At 56.0% G+C, this 22635-nt stretch overlaps 2 protein-coding genes across 2 annotated transcripts; one reads left to right on the forward strand and one right to left on the reverse strand.

Moving 5' to 3' along the window:
* Positions 1-36: 36 nt before the first annotated feature.
* On the reverse strand, positions 37-1733 carry LOC113832477 (translation initiation factor IF-2-like). Its single transcript, XM_027388689.2, has 2 exons — positions 858-1733; positions 37-579 (listed from the first exon to the last, which is right to left on the reverse strand). The coding sequence occupies exons 1-2, from the start codon at positions 1731-1733 to the stop codon at positions 70-72; spliced, it is 1386 nt and encodes a 461-aa protein (XP_027244490.1). The 3' UTR covers positions 37-69.
* A 15493-nt stretch (positions 1734-17226) lies between these two features.
* LOC100760794 (class II histocompatibility antigen, M alpha chain) lies at positions 17227-21287 on the forward strand. Its single transcript, XM_027388724.2, has 5 exons — positions 17227-17504; positions 18803-19084; positions 19611-19889; positions 20071-20199; positions 20726-21287. The coding sequence occupies exons 1-5, from the start codon at positions 17414-17416 to the stop codon at positions 20728-20730; spliced, it is 786 nt and encodes a 261-aa protein (XP_027244525.1). The 5' UTR covers positions 17227-17413; the 3' UTR covers positions 20731-21287.
* The last annotated feature ends 1348 nt before the right edge of the window (positions 21288-22635 follow it).

The raw sequence follows: 22635 nt of genomic DNA on the forward strand, positions 1-22635 counted from the left end.
GCGGATGGACGCGGATTGCGCGCGCGGCCCCCAGGCTCCGGGTCGGCAGGCAGAACGCTCCGGCTCGTCCTAGAGGCTGCTCCACTCCAGCGCGAAATGGCGCCGCCGAGCCCCGCGCCAGCGCTTTATATATAGCCGGAGGGGCGGAGCTTCGCCGCTCATGCGCGCCACCGGGCTCGCGGCGGCCCCGCCCCCTCCGCGCGTGCCCGCCCGCTCACGCGCATGCAGGAGCCAAGGCTGGGGGGCAGGACGGCCGCTTCGCGGGAGCCTCTCCCATTGGTCCGCTGGCAGGGTGACGTCACCGGCTCCGTGTCCAGGGCGTCCATCACCCGGCAGGAGAGTGCCGCAGAGGGCCGCGGCGCGGGGCCGCCCGCCCGCCATGTCTCCGCCGGCTGCCCGCGCTGCGCTGCGGCCTCCCCGGGCCTGCGGCTCTGTCCCCGCAGCCCCGGTCCCCGAGTCCTCCCGGGCTTGCAGGCTCCGGCTGCCCGGACCAGGCCGCTGGCGCCATCCGAGCTCCTCCGTTGCGGCGGCGGCGGGCGGGGCGGGTCGCTCTTGGCCGTGGGCGCCGCCGAGCAGGACCTGAAACGAGGAAGACAGACGCCATCTTAGGGGCGGCCGCGCCGGCGCTCCCGGGGTCCCCGCGAAGCGCGCTCAGGCCGCTGGGCTGCGGGAGCCGACAGTGACTCTGCAGAGTCCAACAATGACCCTGCCCCCACCCGAAAGCCACCGGCACAAAGGCCGGCGCCGCCCGGAACACCACCCCAAGCCACAGCAAGGCCCCCGGTGTCCCCGCGGCCACCCCGGCCCGTGCGCACTGCACTCCCCGCCCCCGCGCGCCCACCGCCCCAGGAACCCACCTCGGCCGGCGTCCCCGCGGGGCCCGGGGAGCAGCGCAGGGCTGCCAGCGACACGCTCGCTCCCGAGGCGAGCCAAGGCCATGCCGCCAGGCGCGGTGCCCCTCGCGGTCCCGCAGACGCCCCCCCCCGCCCCCTCGCCGGGCCGGGGATCCTCCCCACGGAGCGCAGCTTGCACCGGTCAGCGCCAGGGAGGAGGGCGAGCCGAGGAGGAGGCGGCGGCGGCTGTGCAGCCCTCCCCCTCCTCCCCTCCCCCAGCCGGACGCCTCCGAGGAGGGGCAGGAGCCATTTTGGGAGCCGCCTCGCCCCCTCCCCTGCCCTCCCCTCCCCCGGGCTGCCCGGGGCCTCTGGGAACAAGGGAGGCTTGTGCAGGAACAGCCGCAGCCCAAGGTCACGGCGCCGGGTGCCTCTCAGGCTGTGCTCACCGCAGTGCGCCTGGGCCTGGCTCCCCGGGGACACCCGGGCAGCCCGCGCGAGGGGGCCGTTAGCACGGCGGGCTCCCCCACCGCACCCCTGCCGCCCTCCCCCTCGAACCTTCATCGCCCCTGCCCTCCGGGCCGCAGGCCGGGGCCCTCCACTCCCCGCCGGGGAGCAGGCCCGGGTCTCCCGAGTGCGCGCGGCCCCGCCCTCCCGCCCGCCGGGCTGCGACAAGCAGAGCAATGACACAGCAACTTTCCGGGCGGCTCCCTCCTTCCTTCCCTCCCCCGGCGGCCCAGGCTCCAAACCCGGCTGTCTGCCCCGGGGTTGGGGTGGGGGTGGGGGGACAGGTAGGGGGGCTGCGGGGCTGGACACCCCGGGCGGGCTCGCGCCGGGGGCCCCGCGTTCCGGAAAGTCACTGGGCCGCGGCCGTGCCCAGCCCCGCGCTCCCTGCCCCCACATGAGTCACCGGGGAGGCGGCCGCCCGCCACTTAGTAATTTGGAAAAGTAACTCTCCCCTCCTTTCCGCTCCCTCCCCCGCAGCACACAAGGAGGCGACTGTTCCGGGGAGGGGAGGGGCGGGGGGAGGGGAGGGCGGCGGCCCGGGGCCCCGGAGCGCAGCTCCCGACTCGGGGGAGACTCGCCGTTCCCCACCCCGGGGCAGACCCAGGCAGGCCCCGGGCCGTGTCGTTGTGCAGAAGCACACGCGCGCGCACACACACAGACACACACACTGGCCCGCAGTCTGCACGCCATGTGACGCCCGCAGGCTCGCCCGCCGCGCCACGACACGGCACAACACAAAGGGAGCGCAGAGTCGCGCCTGCAGGGCCCCCGGGGACACCGGCTCGCAGCCAGGGCTGCCAAACTCCGGAGCCCTCGGCCCCACGACGGACGCACCCCCACGCGCCCCTCCCCCGCCAGCCGGGCCCACGGGCCGGGTCGCGCTGCCCGTCGTCGTCCCCACCCCACCCCCGTTCTCACCTGGCTCCTGCAGGGTCCCCGCGCCCCCGGGGACGCCCGGGAGGGGGGCACGCGCCACCGTCGCCCCGGTGCCCTCGAGTGGGCGCGCAGGCACGAGGCCGGCCGTTCCCCTCCCCCCCTGCGCCGGTGGCCCTGTCGGGCTGGCCGCGGTCCACGCTCCCATTGGCTGTCAGGTGTCTGAAGGACAAGTCCCCCCCCACCCCTCCCCGATCCTCTCCCGAACCCCAAGAATCCTGCCGTCCCCACTCCCCACCTTTGGCGGAGGCGACACGCGGCGCCCCCGCCCCAGGCCCCCGCTCACCTGGACCCCGGAGCCGCGGGGAGGGCGCGCGGGGGGCGGGCGGGGTGCGGTCCAAGTCGCCCTCAGCCCGGCCGGGGGGAGCCCGGGATCCGGGGTGTCGCCCCCCCGGAAGCCCAGGCGGCGTTGGGGGAGGGGGCGTTGCCCCCGGCCCCTCCCTCCCTCCCTCCTCCCGGGCGGCCGGGGGTGGGTGGGGAGGGTAGGGAGGGGAGCATCGGGGCCGCGCAGCCGCCACGTCAGCGGCCCGCGGATTGGCTGGCCCGGGTCACGTGCCCGCCCCCCACGGCCACGCGGGCGCGGCTCCCCGAACGTTCCCGGGGGTCGTGTGCGGGGTCCCCGGGGCCGCCCGGTCAGGGGCCGCGTCCCCGAGCTAAGGCCGCCGCGACCACCCCCTCCCCGGCCTCCGCGCGGCCGCGGCCGCCCCCGTCCCCCCACTCGCCTCTCGGTACCGGTTCAGCATGGCCGCCGCAGCCCCCGAGACGCGCCACCGCGCAGGCGCGAGGGTGTGCCCCCGCCGGCGGAGCCGCAGTGCGCAGGCGCGGGACGCCGCCGCCGCCGCCGCCGCCGCCGCCGCCCGAGCCCCGGGGCGAGCCGGGTGGGAGCGCGCGCGATGGGTGGGGCGGCAGCGCGCGGGCTGCGGAGCGGGCGAGCCCCTGGACGGCCCTTTCCCCACCGCGCCAGCGCCTGCGGCGCGGCGGGAGTCCGGTCTTCCGGCTCCGGCCCCCAGGCGCTGCCTGCCCGGCGCCTGCTGGCCCGGTGATCCCGGGAGCCCCGCGGGGCCTGGCTGCAGCTGCAAGGGCGAACGTCCCTGGGACGGCGGGGTCCGCCTGCATGAGCGGTGTTGGAGGTTCAAACCCGGGGTGCTGGGTCTCTGGAGCCCCTTAAACGGCTTCTTCCTCTGAGACTCGCACTTTCCCGAACGCTGCCTTCCGTGGAGTTGGCCTCCGTGTTTACCCCTCGGGCCTGGGTCAGGAGGGCCACCCTGACCCTCCCCCGTCAGTTTCTTGAATTTTCCTCAATGTGAGCTTTATCCTGTTACAATTTAGGGCCGTCACTCAAGATGCAGTGCGGTGGACTGAAAAGGTGAAGCTCGCCTTTAGCGTGCTGTCGTTTGGGGCCTTTTTTATCTTCTTTCCTTTCAAAGTGTGGTCTGGATTTCACTCCCCACCGACAGACCGCTGCGTTCTCCACGTGTACACTGGGGCGCGCTTCCTACTCAATTCACCTGGGAGTTCTCGGCTTAAGGAGATTGCCTTTGACCCGGTCAGCCTTCGCCGTCAACCTGAAGTTATTTTACCTCTCCATTTTGGTTTCTTAGCCAGAAAGAAAACCCACTCAACATTGTACCCTGCCAGTAAGCAGTGTCTTTCTCAACAGCCAGGATCTGGGCTTGTCTCCTCCAGGCTCCCTCCTCATTCCCGGGTTCATTCAACTGTTGTGTGTGAGGTTCTGACCACCTGACCAGGACCCCTTCCTTCTCTGTTCTCAATGGACCTCTGATTCCGCCCTTTAGGCCCTTTGGGTAGCGTGTCTAGCGGTGGCAGAACTCATTAAGAATTCCTGCCTGGGCCGGGTGTTGGTGGCACACGCCTTTAATCCCAACACTCGGGAGGCAGAGGCAGGAGGATCTCTGAGAGTTAAAGACCAGCCTGGTCTACTGCTGAGTTCCACGACAGGCTCCGAAGCTACACAGAAACCCTGTCTGGAAAAACAAACAAAGGAATCCCTGCCTGGATGACCGCAGCATGCTCAGATGATGTGGGCTGCACAGTGCCCTAGACCCAGCCCCGTGTTAAACGACAGCAGTTTCCAAGTAAGGAGGTCTGGACCGGGAGCGCCGTCCTCACAACTTTAAATCCACCGCGATCTTACTGTTTTCTTCCTTAGCTATCTACTGTGTCCTAAGTAACCAGGGAACCATACCTCTGCCCTACTCCCATCACCTGGACTTGTTAAAGGTCTAAGTCACTGTCCCATGTAGTAGCCTGAGGCGATGTAAGAACTTGAATTTAAATCAATATTAAATGCAGTTTAAATTAGTCTTCAGAGTGGCCCCAGCCACATTCTGAGTTCTCAGTAGCCTCATATGGCTAGTGGCGCTCATACGAGGCAGCGCAATTTATAATTATAGAAATGACCCTACCGCTGAGCTTCCTCCCCAGCCCAGGATTTGTGCTCTGGGTAGCGCAGCCCTGAGCTTTCCCTCCTGGCCTGTGCTAAGAGTGAGCTTCCTTCACCAGAACTCTGCTGCTGTGTTATTTTAGTCCCCATGGCTTCTCAGTATGAAATAAAATTTAAAATGCTGTTTGTAGGAGAGGTGTGCTTCCTGCTGCCGACCTCACTTGAGCCAATTCCTCTCCGACCCTTTACCCCACTCACGCGGCGGCTTCCCAGATGTGTGCACGCGGGGATGTTGTTCTGTTTTGTGCCTCACGGTTTTACCTGTGTGTCCCTTCTACATGGGATTGGCTTTCCCTTCATTTGACCTAAAAGGTCAGAATCTCTGAATGCTACCTACTCTTGACTCCTAAATTAAGCGGGTTTCTTTAGATTCACTTATTTAGACTATAGTTTTTGTAGTGAATCATGCGATCGGCTGCTTCCCTTCACTACTTCATCTTGAGGGTGAGACTGGGTTTTTTGACAGTGTATGTGTGTGTGTGTTTTTTAGACCAGGCTGGACTTGGACTCACAGAGATCCGCCTGCCTCTGCCTCCTGAGTGCTGGGATTAAAGGCGTGCACCACCTACTCCCGGCCTTTATTTTTTATCTTTATTATTACTTTATTTACTTTAGACAGTGTATCCCAGCTGCCCTCACTCTTACTGTGCAGCTGGTTCTGCCTCTGACTCCATGTGCTGAAATTACAGGTGTGTACCAGCCGAGAGAGAATTTTTGTTTCTTTCCCTTTCAAGATTGATCGTCTTAATTTTGATAGTGCTGAAGTGTATACACCTAAGTGCAGGTGCTTTTGGAGGCCAGAAGAGGAAGTCAGTGTCTCTGGAGTTACCGGGAGTGGTGAGCCACTTGACATGGGTGCTCAGGAGAGAGAGAGAGAGAGACCCTGTCTCACAAAAACAAAAACAAAAAACCCTCCTGTTGTGATCAATGCAAAATGAAACCCTGAAGATGTGAGGAACGAGGAGGAGGGAAAACACTGGACTGGTGCTGGTTTGAAGACACACACACACCACACACACTCACACACACACACCATACACACACTCACACACACAGACACTCACACACACACACAGAGTCACACACACACGCGCACACACACGCACACACGCGCACACGCACACACGCACACACCCCGCCCCCCGGAAAAACCCTCCTGCATTGGAGTTTACTCAATGGGATTAAAAGATGGTGAGGTGTTAGAGGTTCGTCCAGAGGGCACTGCTGCCCCGGAGGATGGGTTAGCTCAGGCGTTAATGAGTTTATCCTGGCGTTGTGAGTGACTGTCTTAAGCCAGCAACTACCATGTTGGGGAAGTTCACTTTCAGCGCCTCTCAGAAGGATTATTCCAGCTGACCTGTTAGAAAGTCCTTTAGTACTCTATGAGAAGATGTGTCTGTCCTTCTCACCTGCCTGAGGCACCTTCTGGCTGGTTTAATAAAGAGCCGAATGGCCCATTGCTAGGCAGGAGAAGAGAGGCAGGGCTTCCACGAAGAGATAGGAACTCTGGTAAAGAATCTGGGGGAGGGGGGTCACCAACCAGACGTCGTGGAAGCTGGACATACGGTACAGAGGAGAAGTACTGAACCATGCAGCAGAACACAGATTAATATAAACAGTTAATTTAAGTCTTAAGGGCTAGTTGGGAACAAGGCCAAGCTTTACATAATCAATAAAAACTCTCTGTGTCATTTTTTGGGATCCGGAGAGGGCCACAAGGATGACCATCCAAGTGCCCCCACCGCCCGACTGTGTATAACTCAGCCTTAAACAGCTCGTGGTCTTGTGAGAGCATTTGGTTATATAGCCAACCAGGGGAAACAAGAAGGAGGGTTCCATCTGTGCAGCTACAGGGAAGCCCTCATCTCTGCTGGGTAATGGCTTTCAGATTCTGCCTGCTGGGGAGGAAGCACCCACAATCCCTAAGTAACACCCCCCCCAGCCGCATGCTTATGCTCTGTAAGAAAGCCCAACATTTGCTCCCCAGGGTGAGCTTTTGTGGAACTGAGCCTCAGTTTGTGGTCGAGGGCTGAGAAGAGGTGGACATGGCCCACACTTCTCCCTCGGAAGGGATTTTAGTGACGCATGGGATGATATCGTTACAGAGGTGAGCTCTGTGCTGTCTTCCATGTGGTGCCCTCCACCATGCCATGATGTGTGTAAAACCACTCTGCTTTTTAAACTCCTCAGTCGTGGGTGTCTAGCTATAGCAGCAGAAAAGAAAAATTGAGACAGTTGAGAAATCGGGTCTTCCTAGTACTGAGTGCTCCCAGGGTCGGGCCAGGAGTCAGGATGGGGCTCTGGTGAGTGCTCCCAGGGTCGGGCTAAGAGTCAGGATGGGGCTCTGGAACCCCAGAACAGTAATTCAGACATGGAGGGGAAGGCATAGGGAGACCCCAGCTGTCTGAGGAGGGAGTGAGAGCTATGTGGATAGATTCACAGGAAAATTCACTTCCTGGTGACCAGGAATTTAGAGACTGGAGGTCAGTGAGAAACCCGATACAAACGAGACAGAAGAGTAACAAAGTCAAGCTACCTGCACTCAGAAAACAGCCCATCCTTCCCAGTGATGGCTGAACCACATCTTTCTGCTCCCACCCAAGTGCTGGGAGGACAGGTGTGCACCACCACACTTGGCGCCCAGTTCCTCTTTATACCAACTTTCCCCACGAAGTAAACTTGTTTCTTTGTTTATTTTGAGACAGGGTTTCTCTGTATAGCCTGGCTATCCTGGAACTAGCTCTTATAGACCAGGCTGGCCTCAAACTCACAGAGATCCACCTGCCTCTGCTTCCTGAGTGCTGGGATTAAAGGCATGCGCCACCACCGCCCAGCCAAATCATAAATCTTAAACATCAAGTAAGAGTGAGGGTCGTGATGCAGCTCACTGGTGTAGTGCTTGCTAGCATTTACAAGGCCTCAGGGCTGGTCGAAGCACCCTCGCTCAGGAGCATGGGAAGCAAATTCAAGAGCTATTGGTGTCATTGCCTGAGCTCTGGATGGTAGGAATAGGGAGATGCTGGAAGGGAGCACACAGAGGCTAAACTTCTAAATTGATCTGCCCGTGGAAGGCTTGACTAGTGCTTGTTAGTGAACTATCTGCTGAACTATAGCATAAAATAGAATGCCAGCTTCCCTTCTCCCTCAGAGGGCATTTTACAAGAACTTTAAGGCATTTGAAACGTCCTTCTCCGGCCCCTCTGAGGTAACTGTTGGATATGAACACAGATGGTTAGATGATGTCAAGCAATTGCTCTTTATTTTGCTGGTTGGGGCAATGACTGATATAATTACATCAAAAGAAAGGTGATTCATATAACAGAGCCCCAGACCTTAGCACAACTGACTCCATGATGGGAGTACCATTCAGATTGTAAAACTCAGCCCAGCACATAGACAGCACCGCCTGCCAAAAAAATGAAAACAAAGCCCCAATCCATCAAAGCCCATGGTTCTGGGAAAGTCTCTAATTCACTAACCTTGCTTTTTGGCAATTCCACTTCTGGCTAATTGTTCTTGTTAACCGAAGAGTGTCTGCCCAGGACAGGGTTGTTGTGCTTAGAAGCTCATCCTGAGAAAGGTCTAGGGATACACTGGAATCCCCAACATCCAGTGTAGTCCCCAGCTGGCAACAATGACTCTCCATTGTTCTAAACCCATGTCCCGTCAGTCTTCTCTGGTGAACACCCACAACAAGTAGCCCTCACGGAAGCACTTTCAGCTCTTGTATAAAGAGTAAGTCAATGCTAACTCCTATGAGTGACACTTGCTCTGCAGACCAGGCTGGCCTCAAACTCCCACTGCCATACCCAGCTACACATACTTTCTTGAAGCAGAGGCTCACCCTGCAGGTCAGGCTGCCCCTGTACTTCTTATGTAGACTATGCTGCCCCTAATTAGCGCTGGTCCTTTTGCCTCAGCCTCCCAAGTGCTGGGATTAGAGGTTTACCCACCATGCCTGGCTCACACAATAGATTCAGCCCCACCTGTGTGCCTGGAGTGAGCTCACGAAGTTAGCTATGTTGAAGGTCCCTGTGGACGACTCTAGAAATACTAAGAGGTGATCGTGAGCTTGGCTGCAGCTGGTGGACCCTAATGAAAGCTGAGCCAGTTGGATCTTCTCTCTGAAAGAATGAGAAAGTTAAGACAGGCTGGAGGCCTTTGTGGCCCAGGAGTGACAACTCAAAGCATGTTGCTAAGGCCGGTGTGGTTCTCTAGTGGTGACTTCCTGGACTGTTCAGATCCCACAAGCTGAGCCAGTGTTTATCCTACCCTGTGACTACTTGCGAATTACATTAGCCAGGGTCAGCTTCCTCCTCCCCTCTCTTCTTTCCCATTCCTCTCTATCTTATTCTATTCTTTTTTTTTTTTTTTTTTTGAGGAAGCATCTCACTATTAGCCCAGGCTGGCCTTGAACTCATAATCTTCCTGCCTCAGCTTCCCCAGTGCTGGGATTTCTGGCTTATACCACTATACCTGGCCTCCAGAATTGGCTTATTTTGTTTGTAAGTAGCAGCCTTTCCAGGCGGCTCCATTCTGGAAATGTCTTTGGTTTTGTGTCTGCTGAAGTCAACTTAAGGGGTAGCATTTTTACTCCACGGGGAAGGAACATGGTTCCCTCTAGACGAAGCAGTCCTAGAACTAGAGCTGCTAGACTTTCAAGTGGCGGTGGCTACAAGCAGTGGACCAGTCCATCCGGGTGGATTCCCCAGCAGAAGAGGTGAGCTTTGAAGACTCCAGCAAATGGGAGGCAACCGAGAGGGAGGGAGACCATAAATTCCGTTCAGGGCGATTGCATCCTGCAAGAAGGGCAAAGGTTGAAGAGAAAGCACCAGAGGACTTGAGTTCCTAAAGCCAGGTGTGGTGGCTCTCGCCTATAATCCCAGCACTTGAGAGGCTGAGGCAGGAGGATTGGTTCGAGTTCAAAGCATGTGCTTCGGAGCAATTTCCTGCCAGCCTGAGCTACAGTGAGACTCCACCTCAGAACAAAACCAAAGAAGCGGCTGGAAAAAGAGCCGTGGAATCCATCAAGTGGACAGGAAAGGGAACGCCAGAGAAGGGGAGGGACACTTAAGGAGAGAGCGCCTCCAGGGACCTGAGCGTCAGAGCCAGTAGGAGAGAGGGCAGGGCCAACTGTGTCAAACGTGCAGTCTGCTCACAACCCACCTGACCAGCAGAACAGAGATACCGGGACCGCCTCCTGCCGAGCGGAGGGATTTTAGCAGGTTAAAGGCGGGACGCAGTGGCGAACAGCTCTCAGGAACACTGGCTTGCCAGGGTCGGGAGGTTACAAAGGTCGTGGGAGCTGGCTCCGAGGTAGCCTCCGTGGAGATTGTTGGTGACCGAGGGTAGAGAGGCTACCGTGGCTGCACTTGTTTCTATTACAGCAGGACTGTAGCCGGTGGGGGAGGTGACCCAGCCCCGCCCGCTCCCGGTGAGGCTGGCTGTGGAGAACTTGGGCCCCTCTGCCTGGTTCCTCCTGGTTTCTTCAGCAGTCCGGAAGATCTCTGACTTCTCTGCTGTTCCAGGACACACTGCTTGTTACCTGACCACAGTTCCTAGGTGCCAGGGGAGAAGGGCTTTGCTGAAAGGTGACTATTTGGGGTTTCCAACCTTATTCTGAACACACACAGAAAGGCATTCACTGAAGTATGGGCCTGTGAGCAAAAGCCAGCCCGTTGCCTGCGTTCCTGCGGCCTGGGTGCCAAGAATGGTTTCACATTTTTAAAAACGATTTTTAAATTTTTTTTAAAGAAGCAAGAATGTTTCATGACACATGGAAATGATGTGAAATTCACATTTTAGTACCCATAAATAAAAAGCGAGTTGAGGACAGAACTTAGGGAGCATCGGCAGACAGCAGATGAAAGAAGGGGGTCCAGGAGGGAGAGCAGCGGGAGAGAGGCCTGAGAAGTCGAGAGGAGTGGGCGGGGAGGGGCGCAGAGCCAAGCCAGGGCCAGGGTCAGGGCCGGGGCAGAGCCGAGCCTTGTTCTCATTGCCTATGCTGCCTTTCCTGGCAGCCAGAGAGGCTTTTTATCCGTTCCTCACAGATAAAAGTTTGCAGGCTCCGGTTTAGAATTCCAGGTGGGTGGCCGGGGTTGTAGCTCCCAGATAGAACGCTTGTCTAGGATGCGTGCGTGAGCGCCGGGTTCCACCTCCAGAACTGTCGGCAGAAGGAAGTTGTGTAGAGGGCAGGCAGGCAGGTGGCTGTGCTCCGTGCGTCTCTCCTGTGGAGTGCAAGCCATCTCCAGAGTGCACCCGTGCCCTGGACCGTGTCCTCACCCAGACACTTACAAACAGGCACACAGCGCATCGCACCGCCGTCCCACGAGTCAGGAGCTCTTAGCGTTGTTGTTGTTGTTTTGTTTTGTTTTTTCGATCGGCTACAGTTGCTACTGTGATGCAGTAAAAGCGGGCGCAGGTTTGGCGTGTCTCAGACACACTGACCGCCCATGTGAACAAGGATGAATTAATTGCCGCATTGGACCTTTCTCGCTGCCTCTCCCCCTCCCTCTGTCTCTTCTCTCTATCAACTTGAAGCACACACAGCGACAGTTTCTTCCTCGCCTCCCCCTCCTCAGCCCACCACAATCTGGAGTTGACTCCTACCACAAATCAGAGAGCGCTTTCAATAACGCATCCTCCATCTTGTAATTCCCAGGTCTGACTCTTCTCAGCCCTTCCTGCAGAGAGGTGCTAGGTAACCCGGGGGCTTCACCCTGCCGCCACCACCCCTTTCTGTCTCTTGCTGCTGCCCTTCCTCTCCCTAGGTGCTCCTGGCGCCGCCGGATTCTTGGGGATTAGCATATGCAGTGGGAGTCTCTCTCTCTCTCTCCTCTCTCTCTCTCTCTCTCTCTCTCTCTCTCTCTCTCTCTCTCTCTCTCTCTCTCTCTCTCTCTCTCTCCCATCCTTCTCCAGAACTAGGTCTCCCTCCTGGCTTTCCTGGCTGCATTCCTTGCGGGTTCTGCCAGCAGGAGGCATTGGCAAAAGATGGAAGGAAAACCCAGAAACTTCCTGCTTTAGTCTCCCCTCAGGCGATGGACAGTTGTGGCCCTTGGTGGAGGTAGCCATGCCGGGGGTCTGGACAACAGCCTCCTGGGAGAAACGCCTTCTGCAGGATTTTGAGCTTGGTGGCAGCAGGAGACGGCTCAATGATGCCAGTGTCTCCACAGGAGGCTGCAAGTGGGGACAGGGGTTCTGGCTCAGGGGCTGGGCAGTGTCTGACCACACATACCCATCTCTTAGTTCTGTTGCAGGCAGCTTCCCTCTCCGTTTGGCACTTGCTGGCTCTTTAACAACTTTGAAACTGACTTTATAGATCCAGTTCTCTTGGCCTAGCATGCTTGCAGTCCCAGCGCTAAGGGCGCTCTGCTATGTGTTTGAGGCCAGCCTGAACTCCAGGCATGGTTCAGGGCTCCTGCCTGGGCCCTGGGTGGTGCTGATGAGGTTGGACCCCTGCACGCCCTTGTCTCTTTGTCTTACCTCGTTCACCTTCTACACAGTCTACTTGGTGATCTGACTCTCTGCTTTCTCCGTCCTGTGTGCTCACAGCTCCACAAATCACCCTCACCATCCACACCTGGGCGCCACCTCCACCCACCTCACCGCCTCCTTGGGGACTGTTCAATAACACCTTAAATTTAACACACTTAAAATCATATTTATTTTCTTTGCCCCCTCCTCCTCTTCCTCTCTGTCTTCCTCCCCCTTCCCTCCCCCTTCCCTCCCTTAACCCAGGGCCTCACACACTCTAGACAAGTGCTTTACCACTGAACTATAGCCTTCCCCACCAAGTTGTCAATGAGTTTCTCAAGCTGGCCTTGAACTCACTCTGTACCCCCACCTTGAACTTGCAGTCTTGTACTCCGGGCTACCATGTGGCTGGGATTACAGGTATGCGCCACTGAGCCTGGCTTCTTCATCGTCCTGTGAGTACTCAGTAGCCAAACCCTTCAGATCCAACTCCTTGTTATCTCAGTGTCCCAGCCGGTTTCCTTCGATTACAACCTCAGACGGGACCTTCTCATTCCCTAAGCTGGGCGATAGGAAGGTTGCATTAACAGCTTCACTCTAGAGCTAGAGATACTTGGTCGGTGTCTATAACAATCACTCAAAAATGCTGAATTTGGCTGGTTGTGGTGGCACACGCCTTTAATCCCAGCACTCTGGGAGTCAGAGGCAGGTAGATTTCTATGGGTTCGAAACCAGCCTGGTCTACATAGTGAATTCCAGGCCAGCCAAGGCCACACAGTGAGACTTTCTCTCAAAATAATAATCAATAATAATGTTATTTTGTGTCATGTCCTGTGTTTTTGTTTTCCTATCTGTCTCTCTGTCTGTCTGTCCATCCATCCGTCTATCTTGCCGCACTGGGCACTGAGCTCAGCGCCTGCACGTGCTAAGCAAGTACTTCACCCTCGAGTTACATCCATCCCCAGCGTGTTCCCCAGTGTTGACATGAGCGTTGCCGGCTGAGTCGGCCAGCCTCTCCTTGTGCTGTGTCCGGGCCTATGTGGCCAGCTCGTGCCTGGGTTTCTAGTGTGTCACAATGTGCCTCATCACCCTAGGGACCTGTGGGCACCTTTGCACGCTGTCCTGTCAGCGTCACAGAGGCCTTTGCCCTTCACACACCTGCTCACCCTTGCCCTGGAATGCTTTTCTCTTCTCTCACATTCTGGTCAGATTGGGTTTCCTTCCGGTCTCTTATGTCAGGTGCTTTTCTTACTGCTGTGATAAAATGCCTAACACAAGCTACTTAAGGAAGGAAGGAAGGCAGGGCTTGCTTTGGCTCAGCCTGAGGGGACAGCCCATTATGTGTGTGTGTGGGGGGAAGTTATGGCTTCAGGAGCAGCTGGCTGCTGTGTGCATGGAGTCAAGAAACAGATGGGAACATTGACGTTCAGCCCTATCCTCCTTTTATTCAGGGCAGGACCCCGTAGCCAGCATCATGCATGAGGCCAGCCATACTTAGGGAGCCTCCTCATCTCAGTTAAGTCAACCTGGAAACTCCCTCATGGACACATGTAGAAGTCTGTTTCCACGGTGATTCCAAGTATCAAGTTGACAGTCCCGTGCCCTCTTTATTCCCCCTGCCTCATAAAACCTCCTAAAGTCTTGACACATTCTTGTTCTGTAGTTCAGGGAATCAAAGCCACGGCCTCGGGCATGCCAGGCAAGGGTCTTCCCCCTAAGCATCACCCGTAGCCCTTTGGCACACTTTCATGTAAACACCTTGCATCTGTAGTTAGTCCTTGGTCCTTTAGCTCCTAAAGATAGGAATTTGTCATCATCGTGACAAAATGAGATCACTTAAAAAGAAGATTTACTTTGGCTCCTAGTTTTGGTTCACAGTCCCTTGGCCCCATCATCTGAGTCTGTGGCAAGACAGGAAGTGAGTGGTACCACAGAGTGGCTGAGGGAGGGGGTGGCAATAAGTCTGTCAGGTCATCATGTCTTCCAACTAGCCCTACCTTCTAATGTCCCTACTGCCTCCCAAGAGGACCATCAGCTTGGGACCAAGCCTTCCACACATGTTCAAGATGGTGGTACTCATGAGGGATCCATTTCAACACCTCTGCAAATGCCTAAATCAACAGGCAGTACACACACACACACACACACACACACACACACACACACACACACAGATACACACACACACGTTTATTGAGGTGGTTAATTCCCCTGAGAATGTCAAAATCCCGAAGTGTGTATCACACAGCTACTGTGTTCAGGGTGGGCCTATCAGCAGGATTTCTAGTGGTGAGCATGGGCACCAGGACCTCCAGACTCTTTGGCTTTGCAGGGACAGTTTGGCTACTAACAGGGTCCTGCCATCCAGGTGAGGATGTCTTTTGTAAATGTTTTTAAAACTTTGTGTGTGAGTGTTTTTCCTGCATGTATGTCTGTGCACCGTGTATATGCTTGGTGCCTGTGGAGGCCAGAAGAGGGCATCAGATCCCCTGGAACTGGAGTTATAGATAACTGTGAGCCACTACGTGGGTGCTGGGAATTGAGCCCAGGCCTTTAGAAGAACGGCTGCTGCTATTATTGCCTGAGCCTTCCCTCCACCCCAAGGATCTTTGATCTCCTTTTTCAAAGCCTCGTCCACATGTTTCTGGTATTAGGCCACCAGAGCACTGGAGATGGGCTGTTGAAGAGCATGAAACTGTACCATGTGGCCACCACCCTTCCAGTGGACCTGGATGTCCACACCAGCAAGCTGTTCTTTGTCCCCGAGCAGCCTGGCTCCAGCAGCTTGTGTTTCAGCGTGTGCGGCTCCATCACCAATAGGGGATGCCTGTTCATCTTGGTGAAGCTGTTTCCCCATTTGCATTGGGCCCTAGTTCCGCTGTCTTCTTATGTCTGAAGACCTGTATGGACCGGAGCCACCCCATGGATGGCCTGGCTCTGGGTGTAGACCTGGGCTCCCTGGCACTTGCTGCTGCCATTGGTAGTTTAATCTTATCGTCAACATGACTGAATTTAGAATCACCATGGAAATGTGATGCTGAGTGTCCCTGTGAGGGTGTTCCCAGGGAGGTCACCATGGAAACACACTGCTGGGTGTATCTGTGAGGGTGTTTCCAGAAAGGTCACCATGGAAACACACTGCTGGGTGTATCTGTGAGGGTGTTTCCAGAAAGGTTTAAGTCAGGAGGGACGACCTGCTCTAACTATGAGCTGCGCTAGCCTGTAGGCTGGGGTCCCAGATTGAACAAAAGGGAGAAAGACCTTCCTGGCATCTCAGAGGAAGACATGGGGTCTGAGAGGCAATAGAAGATTCGACCCATCACAGTGCTCTGCCAGCAGGCAGCACCACTCTGAACATTAGGCAGCTCTCTGTTTCCTGATCTGATTCATGTGACCAATGGCCTCATGCTACTGCCACCATACCTTCCCCACCACGACAGACTGTCTCCCCACAAACCCTAAACCAAGACAAACCCTTCCTCCTGAAGCCACTGCACGCCAGTTGTGTGACCACAGCAACAAGAAAAGGAACACACACACACACACACACACACACACACACACACACACACACGTATATGTGTGCACACAAGCAGTGCAAGGAACCAACACACATTGTATCTGTGTGCACATGAACAGTGCTTTTTCATGTATAAAATATAGCTTATTCAGTAATAGTAATAAGATAGAACTCCATAGTGACATGTTATTATTAAAGTTAAGAGAGGGGCCAGCAAGATGGCTCAGCAGGTCTAATGCATGCTGGGGAAAGCTTGTGACCTGTTTAGTTCCTGGAGCCCAAGGAGAGAACAAACTCATGAAAGTTGTTCTTTGATCTCCACATATATGTCATAGCATGTGTTCAGGCACACACAGGTGCATGCATGTTCTCTCTCTCTCCCCCCTGCCCCTCTCTCTCTCTCTCTCTCTCTCTCTCTCTCTCTCTCTCTCTCTCACACACACACACACACACACACACACACACACACACACGCACACCACTTTCCCCTTTCTTTCCTAAGCGACAGTCCTCACCTTTGCACTTAAATGGAAGCCTTTTAAAGCTTGACCTTTGACCTTTGGTGTTTACAAGTCTCCTCCTTTGTTGCCCTTTGGGGCCATTCTTAGTTAAAACAAGGGTCATTAGGACACAGGCACTCATGAAGTGGTAATCTAACCCATAAGTAGCTCAGTGACTACACCGGACAGCCCGGGCAAACCATCCACCCCTGGGGCAGGATGGAGTGAGGTAGGATGAGCTCTCACAGGAGGCTCAGAACAGTGCAAAACTCAACACTTGTCATTCTGGGTGTGGGGGCCACACTTGCAGCCTCAGCACTCAGAAAGGTGAGGCAGGAGGGTCAAAGAATTCGAGGCCAGCCTGGGCTACACAGTGAGACCACGTGTGCCCTCTTCAAGCCCTGTGTTCAATCCCAGCACCAAATGAATCAGGGACAATGGTGTTTACCAGCAATCCTGGCACTGTGGTTGCTGAGGCTTGAGGATCACAGAGAATTCCAGGCTAGCCTGGGCTGCAGACTGAGACCCTGTTTCAGCGACACTTGCAAAGCCTTGGGTTCAGTCCCCAGCACGGAATAAACCAGATATGACGGTGCTTGCCTGTGATCCCAGCACTGGGGAGGTGAAAGCTGACTGATTATAAGTTCAAGGTCATCCTCGGATACAGAGTGAGTTCTAGGCCACCCCAGACAACACAGCAAAATATCTTTCCCCCAGAATTATTGTTTTCGGAATTTTCTACTGGATATTTGCAGGCTGACGTTGATTCCAAGTACTGACCTATGGAAGATGCCCCCTAATATGAGAGGCCCGCTGGAATTTGTAGGCCCGTGTTCAGTGCGATTCGGAGTTCTGCGGCCAGGCGGCGCTGCTCTGAAGAGCCAGGCAGCCACCTGCTGCTGGAGCTGTATCTTCCACCAGGAGGCGGAGGTGTCCAGGGCCGCCCTTCCTGGCCCAGCCGCCTCCACCCGGCTGACCTCAGAGTCAAGTCTTCAAGAGGTGGCTGGCCCCAGGTCTCTCTTTCCTCAGCGACTGATGATGCTGAATGCTACGCTTCTGTGATTGGGTTAGCCGAAATGAGACAGGCGGCTATTGGGGATGCTCTGTGGAGCCCTGATGTGGATCCGGGAGGAAGCTGGGAACCCTGGGCTCGGTGGTAGCTCCCACTTACGGAGGGTGTGAAGGAATGGACCAAGAGCAGAAGCCAGGAGCCGGGCTGCTGCACCTGCTGCAGCTCCTGTGTCTGCTGCCCCGCTGCTGGGCGGTGCCCGGAGGAGGTAAGACGCGGGCTCCCCTCTGCGTGCGTCCCGAGGGCAGTGACAGACTTGGGGGAGAGAGGTGCTTCTCCCTGCGTGCGTCCCGAGGACAGCGACAGACTTGGGGGAGAGGGGTGCTGATCACGGATGGCAAGCAACCCAGGTATCCCACACGCTCTGTCTGCGTGCTGGCGACTTTTCAGATGAAGAAGGCAGACGAGGCTGGCTTAGGAGACCTGTTCAAATTCACAACGTGGGGAAATGTCAGAGGGGTTAAAGCCTAGTGTGGCGGCGCAGGACTGTAATCCCAGCACTTAGGGAAGCATGGGCGGGTGACCGAGAGTCCACCGCCAGCCTCAGGCGCAGAGCAAGACCCGGTCTCAGACGTCTGCACAGCGATTGGCATTCCTCCAGTCGGTGTCCTACCCTAGTCTGTCGTTCTTGACAAGCCTCTTAGTGTCTTCTCAGGTACAGTTGGGGCAGGGTGTAAGCCATCTGGAAGGTCCCCTCACAGTGTCTGTTGTTCTGCTGAGTGTTCCTTGCAAAGGTTCCTTCTGTCCGGGGGATCCCTGTCAGGAGTTTCAAAGATTGTTCTTCCCTGCGGCCAAGAGGTTGAGGTCCCCCGGTTCTGTCAGTGCACCTGGAGTGTTTAGTCCGGGAAGAGGCCACCAGAGAGGCCAGCTGGCCCTGAAGTGGAGAGGAGGTCCAGAAACTGCCTTACTTTATTTACACTTGTGACGCGGTAGCCTAAGGAGGCCCTTCCCCACAACTCTCAAGGCAGGAGTCACACCCAAGGCGACCTGTGTGCTGGGGTCCTGGGCTTGGTAGGAGTTCAGGTTGGCTGCGGCCGTGCCTTAGAGCAATTCGGGGAATTAACAGCAGAACCGCTGCATCTGCTGCTTCCTTCCTCCCACAGACTCTTGCTTTCCTTTTTTTTTTTTTTTTTTTTTTTTTTTTGTGTGTGTGTGTGTGTGTGTGTGTGTGTGTGTGTGTGTTTGGTTTTCCGAGGCATACTCATGACCCTAGGCTGGCTATATGTAGTGAGACTGAGTTTGGACCCTTGATGCCCCTCCCATACCCTCCCAAGTACTGGCACCACAGATGTCACCTTGCCTGCCTCTGCTCTTTCCAGGAGTAGACAGTTGCTTTTCTATGTGTAAGATTTGGACGATTCCTTCATTTCTTCTCCCTCTGCTCCAGTGGGAGGAGGAACCTCAGACTCAGGTGCAGGAGGGGTGAGGCCACTGCATCCCCAAAATGGAGACCTTGTACTGTTTTCTACCTTAAAGAGAGATCCCCAATTCACCGTGTCGTTGCAGCCCCTGCTCCAGTGTTGTGGGAAGGCCTGCAAAACCACACGTTTCGGCACACCGTGTTCTGCCAGGATGGGAATCCCAGCATAGGGCTCTCCGAGTCCTACGACGAAGATCAGCTCTTCTATGACTTCTCCCAGAACACCCGGGTACCCCGTCTGCCCGACTTTGCCGACTGGGCTCAGGAACAGGGAGACGCCTCTGCCATTTCATTTGACAAAGAGTTCTGCAACATGTTAATTCAGGAGATTGGCCCACAGTTGGAAGGGTTAATCCCAGTGTCCAGAGGTCAGGAACAAAGAGAGGGGTGGGAGGGTGCAGTCTTACTCCCCGTCTCTCATCTTTCACACCTCCTCGTTGTGCTTGGGGGTTTTCTTTTCTGCCCCAACACTTCTCCCCACCAGCTACAGTCTGTGCGCTGTCTGCTGTGGGAAGGAGGCAGTGGAAAGATTGAAAATCTACTGAAGTTACGGGGACCAGTTGGCAGCACTGAGTGAATGCCAGCATTCTCTTTACCATCCCAGCAAAATGGAGGAGAGAAAGGAGGGATCCAGGGGCAAGCTTCACAAGAAGTCAGTGTTGAATGCTACCTTGCTACAGACAGGAAGTCAACCTGGCTACAGACAGGAAGTCAGGCAGAGGGATCCACAGTGTCCTAGCTGCAGTTCCTGCCAGGAAGTCTCTTCTTGGAGGCCCAGATTTCCTCATCTCTGTCTTGACTCCATCTCTCCCCCCTCCATGTTTCTCAACTCTCTCCAAACAGTGGCACTGTCCAAACGTCTCCCCTCTTTTTCTGGCACCTGCCCCCCACCAGGTTTGCCTGTGCCTGAGGTGTTCACACTGAAGCCCCTGGAGTTTGGCAAGCCCAACACGCTGGTCTGCTTCATCAGCAATCTCTTTCCGCCGACCTTGACCGTGAGCTGGCAGCATCACTTCGTCCCTGTGGAGGGGGCCAGCCCCACGTACATCTCAGCCATCGATGGGCTCACCTTCCAGGCTTTCTCTTACTTAAACTTCACACCGGAGCCGTTTGACATTTACTCCTGTGTCGTGACACATGAGATTGACAGCTACACACCAATTGCCCACTGGGGTGAGGCGCCTTGGCCCTGGAAGTCAGGTCCTTTGGGGGTGGGAAGGCTCAAGCCCACGGGAGGGGCCTCTTGTTTACTCTCACTCTAGCCAACTTCAAGTTTCCCCTCATTTTTTCCCCAGTCCCCCGGGAGGGTGCCCCCCAGCCTGGCCTCCAGGCTGACCTCACCCTTGTGCTCTAGTACCCCAGAACGCCCTGCCTTCAGACCTCCTCGAGAATGTGTTGTGTGGTTTAGCCTTCGGCCTGGGGCTTCTGGGCATCATCACGGGCATTGCCTTCTTCATCTGGTCCCAGAAGCCTTGTTCAGTTGGTAAGTAACTTGGGGAAGTCAGGGAACAGCCGAAATGGTGCCAGTGTGGGTGTGCCAGGCTCTCCTCTGGTTTGGGGGGCACACGGTGACCCACAGGCCCTTGGGTGTGGAGGGCTGTGCACAGCATGATGTGGCTATAGCCTGCTGCCTGGGGACCCTGCTACGCACAGTTATCGGGGACCGCAGAAATAGTAGGGGTGAGGCTAACTGGGGACCTGTAAGAAAGAGGCCTGAAGGGCAGGGGGTGGACACGAAGGGGCAGGGAAAGGAATGGGATGCAGGAACATGACGTGAAAGACACAGAGAATAAATAAAGAGGAGGGAAAAAAAGATGCCTGGAGACGACCTGAGAGTGAGGGCTCAGCTGGGTGTGCTGTGGGGGGGGGGGTGTGAGCGTGCGTGTTGTGGGGTGGGGATGGGGTAAGGGGGCGGAGGGGGGAGGAGTGGAGGGTGGGTGGGGTGGGGGTGGGGAGTGGGGAGGAAGAGGTCCCCCTGGTGACTTTCCTTCACCCTGCTCTCTCCTCAGACTGAGTCTTCTGACCTGAGCACAGGCCTTGCCAGCAGGGATGCCCAAGGTTCCCGGTGCCTACCCAGGGCCTCTCATCGGAGCAGAAGCCCCTGGGACCCCTCAGGGTGTTTGCCAGTGTGTGGGTGTCTGGGCTGAGGGCTCTGCTGTCCTTGGAGTTGCATCCAGAAGAACTCGGATCAGGAGCCCAGGGCACCACTCCTCATCACCTCATACCTTCCCACTTGGAAGAAATAAACCTTAATTTTTAACATTAGCTTGACCCCTCCCTCCCAAGCTAGGCAAGCATTCTGCCGCCAAGCCGCACCCCAGCCCACTGTGCCTTCTTCACTTGTGGGATTTGCTTCTGGACTCCTGACTCATTTCAGAGTCAACATACCTTAACCTGGACACGGCTCATTAGGGAGGGAGACGGGAAAGCCGCTCTCCCAGCCCAGCTCCTGTATCCTGATCTCAGCATAGCTGATGGCAGCTTTTTAATCCCATCAGCTTGTGTAAAATATGTGAGAGCGGAAAGCAGAGAGAGTTTCCAATAATCAATAAAATGGTTGAGGAAATTGCATGTGTTTTTGGTCTCCCCCTCTCTGCGTGCTATGTTGCCAGTGAAGCTGTTTATGGCTTCTTCCTTGAGGAATACCTCACTCCCTTCAGCCCTTGGGGTACCTGGGAAAATGGGAGTTCAGGCATGGAAGGCTCTGCCTCTAGCTGCTCTCTGATTGGTCGGTTCAGTACAGCCATACTCTTTGAGCCCCTAAAGAGAAGCAGGAGCAGTCAGTGAGGGCAGAGGGCAGAGAAGCACGCAGTCTTCCAAGCCTTTCAGTGGCCTCATGAACTCTCTTAGGATAACTGTGGGCGCTGTCCAGGCAGATGGTGGGAACCGGCGGGGGGTGGGGGTCACACGACCACTGCTGGTAAACTGCCCCATACACGTTTTATCCTTTGCTTTCCATAGGGTGTGGGAGTTGCTGTTGGAGGCAGCTGAGGCTAACTCATGAAATTAGTTTGATATTGGCAAGGCCATCTCCATTTCTCATATTGTATCAGAGTCTAAGGGAACCCATCCAGTTCTTTCCAAGAGCAGAGTGTTCTGATAAAGACTGTGGGAACGCATGGCCGTCAGAGTTTCACTGTGTGCTCTTGGATGAGTGACTTGCGGTCTCTGTTCCTTCACGTCAGTTTTCGGTGATGGATGATGGCAGTGGTGTCCCCCTGTAGAGCTGTAACCCTAATGACTATTTATTTATTTATTTCTGTGATGCTCTGCCTTCTTTTTCTGTTTTCCATATGTACACACATGTTTTTGCATGCGTGTGTGGGTGGGCAGCCATGTGGGAGGCAGATACCAGGAACCCCCCGTCCTCCTCCAATCTTCCACCTTCTGCACTGAGACAGCCACTCATTCAAACCCAGAGCTCACTGACTTGGCTAGTCTTGCTAGCCACCTGCTCTGAGCATTGCTCTCTCTGCCACCTCGGAGGCTGGAATTACTAGTGGGCCGCCGTGTCTCTGTGGCCTTTCCCTGGGCTCCAGGGATCAGAACTCTGGCCCTCATACTGTAAGGCAAGAGCTTTAGCTGCTAGCCCCTCATGCTAGCACTTTAGGTAAGTGCTCTAAACACTTGTCACACCCCCAGTTCTTCTGTGAATCTTAAGTTAATATCTGAAGAATGCTGGGAACAGGTTCCCAGGGAGAAAGGACAGGGAACAGCGCCGTTGTCTTTTGTCTGCTGCGTCACAGGACTTAAAACTTGTGTGCCTGTGGGTGTTTTGCCTACCTATATGTCCATGTACCACACACACTGGTGGTGTTGTCAGAAGTGAGAAGGCATTAGATCCCCTGGAGTTACACACGGTTGTGAGCAGCCACGTGCGTGCTGGAGTCAACCTGGGTCCTCCGGGAGAGCAGCCAGT

This window comes from Cricetulus griseus, assembly GCF_003668045.3.
Source record: "Cricetulus griseus strain 17A/GY chromosome 1 unlocalized genomic scaffold, alternate assembly CriGri-PICRH-1.0 chr1_0, whole genome shotgun sequence".
In the NCBI taxonomy this organism is placed as follows: Eukaryota; Metazoa; Chordata; class Mammalia; order Rodentia; family Cricetidae; genus Cricetulus; species Cricetulus griseus.

Excerpts from the sequence above, each read along its gene's own strand:
- LOC113832477 (XM_027388689.2), bottom strand. The coding sequence starts at position 1,733 with ATGTGGGGGCAGGGAGCGCGGGGCTGGGCACGGCCGCGGCCCAGTGAC. Across the intron at positions 580-857 it reads CCGCGGGGACGCCGGCCGAG|GTCCTGCTCGGCGGCGCCCA; the intron begins GTGGGTTCCTGG and ends TCCTCGTTTCAG.
- LOC100760794 (XM_027388724.2), top strand. The coding sequence starts at position 17,414 with ATGGACCAAGAGCAGAAGCCAGGAGCCGGGCTGCTGCACCTGCTGCAG. Across the intron at positions 19,085-19,610 it reads GTTAATCCCAGTGTCCAGAG|GTTTGCCTGTGCCTGAGGTG; the intron begins GTCAGGAACAAA and ends GCCCCCCACCAG. Across the intron at positions 19,890-20,070 it reads CACACCAATTGCCCACTGGG|TACCCCAGAACGCCCTGCCT; the intron begins GTGAGGCGCCTT and ends CTTGTGCTCTAG.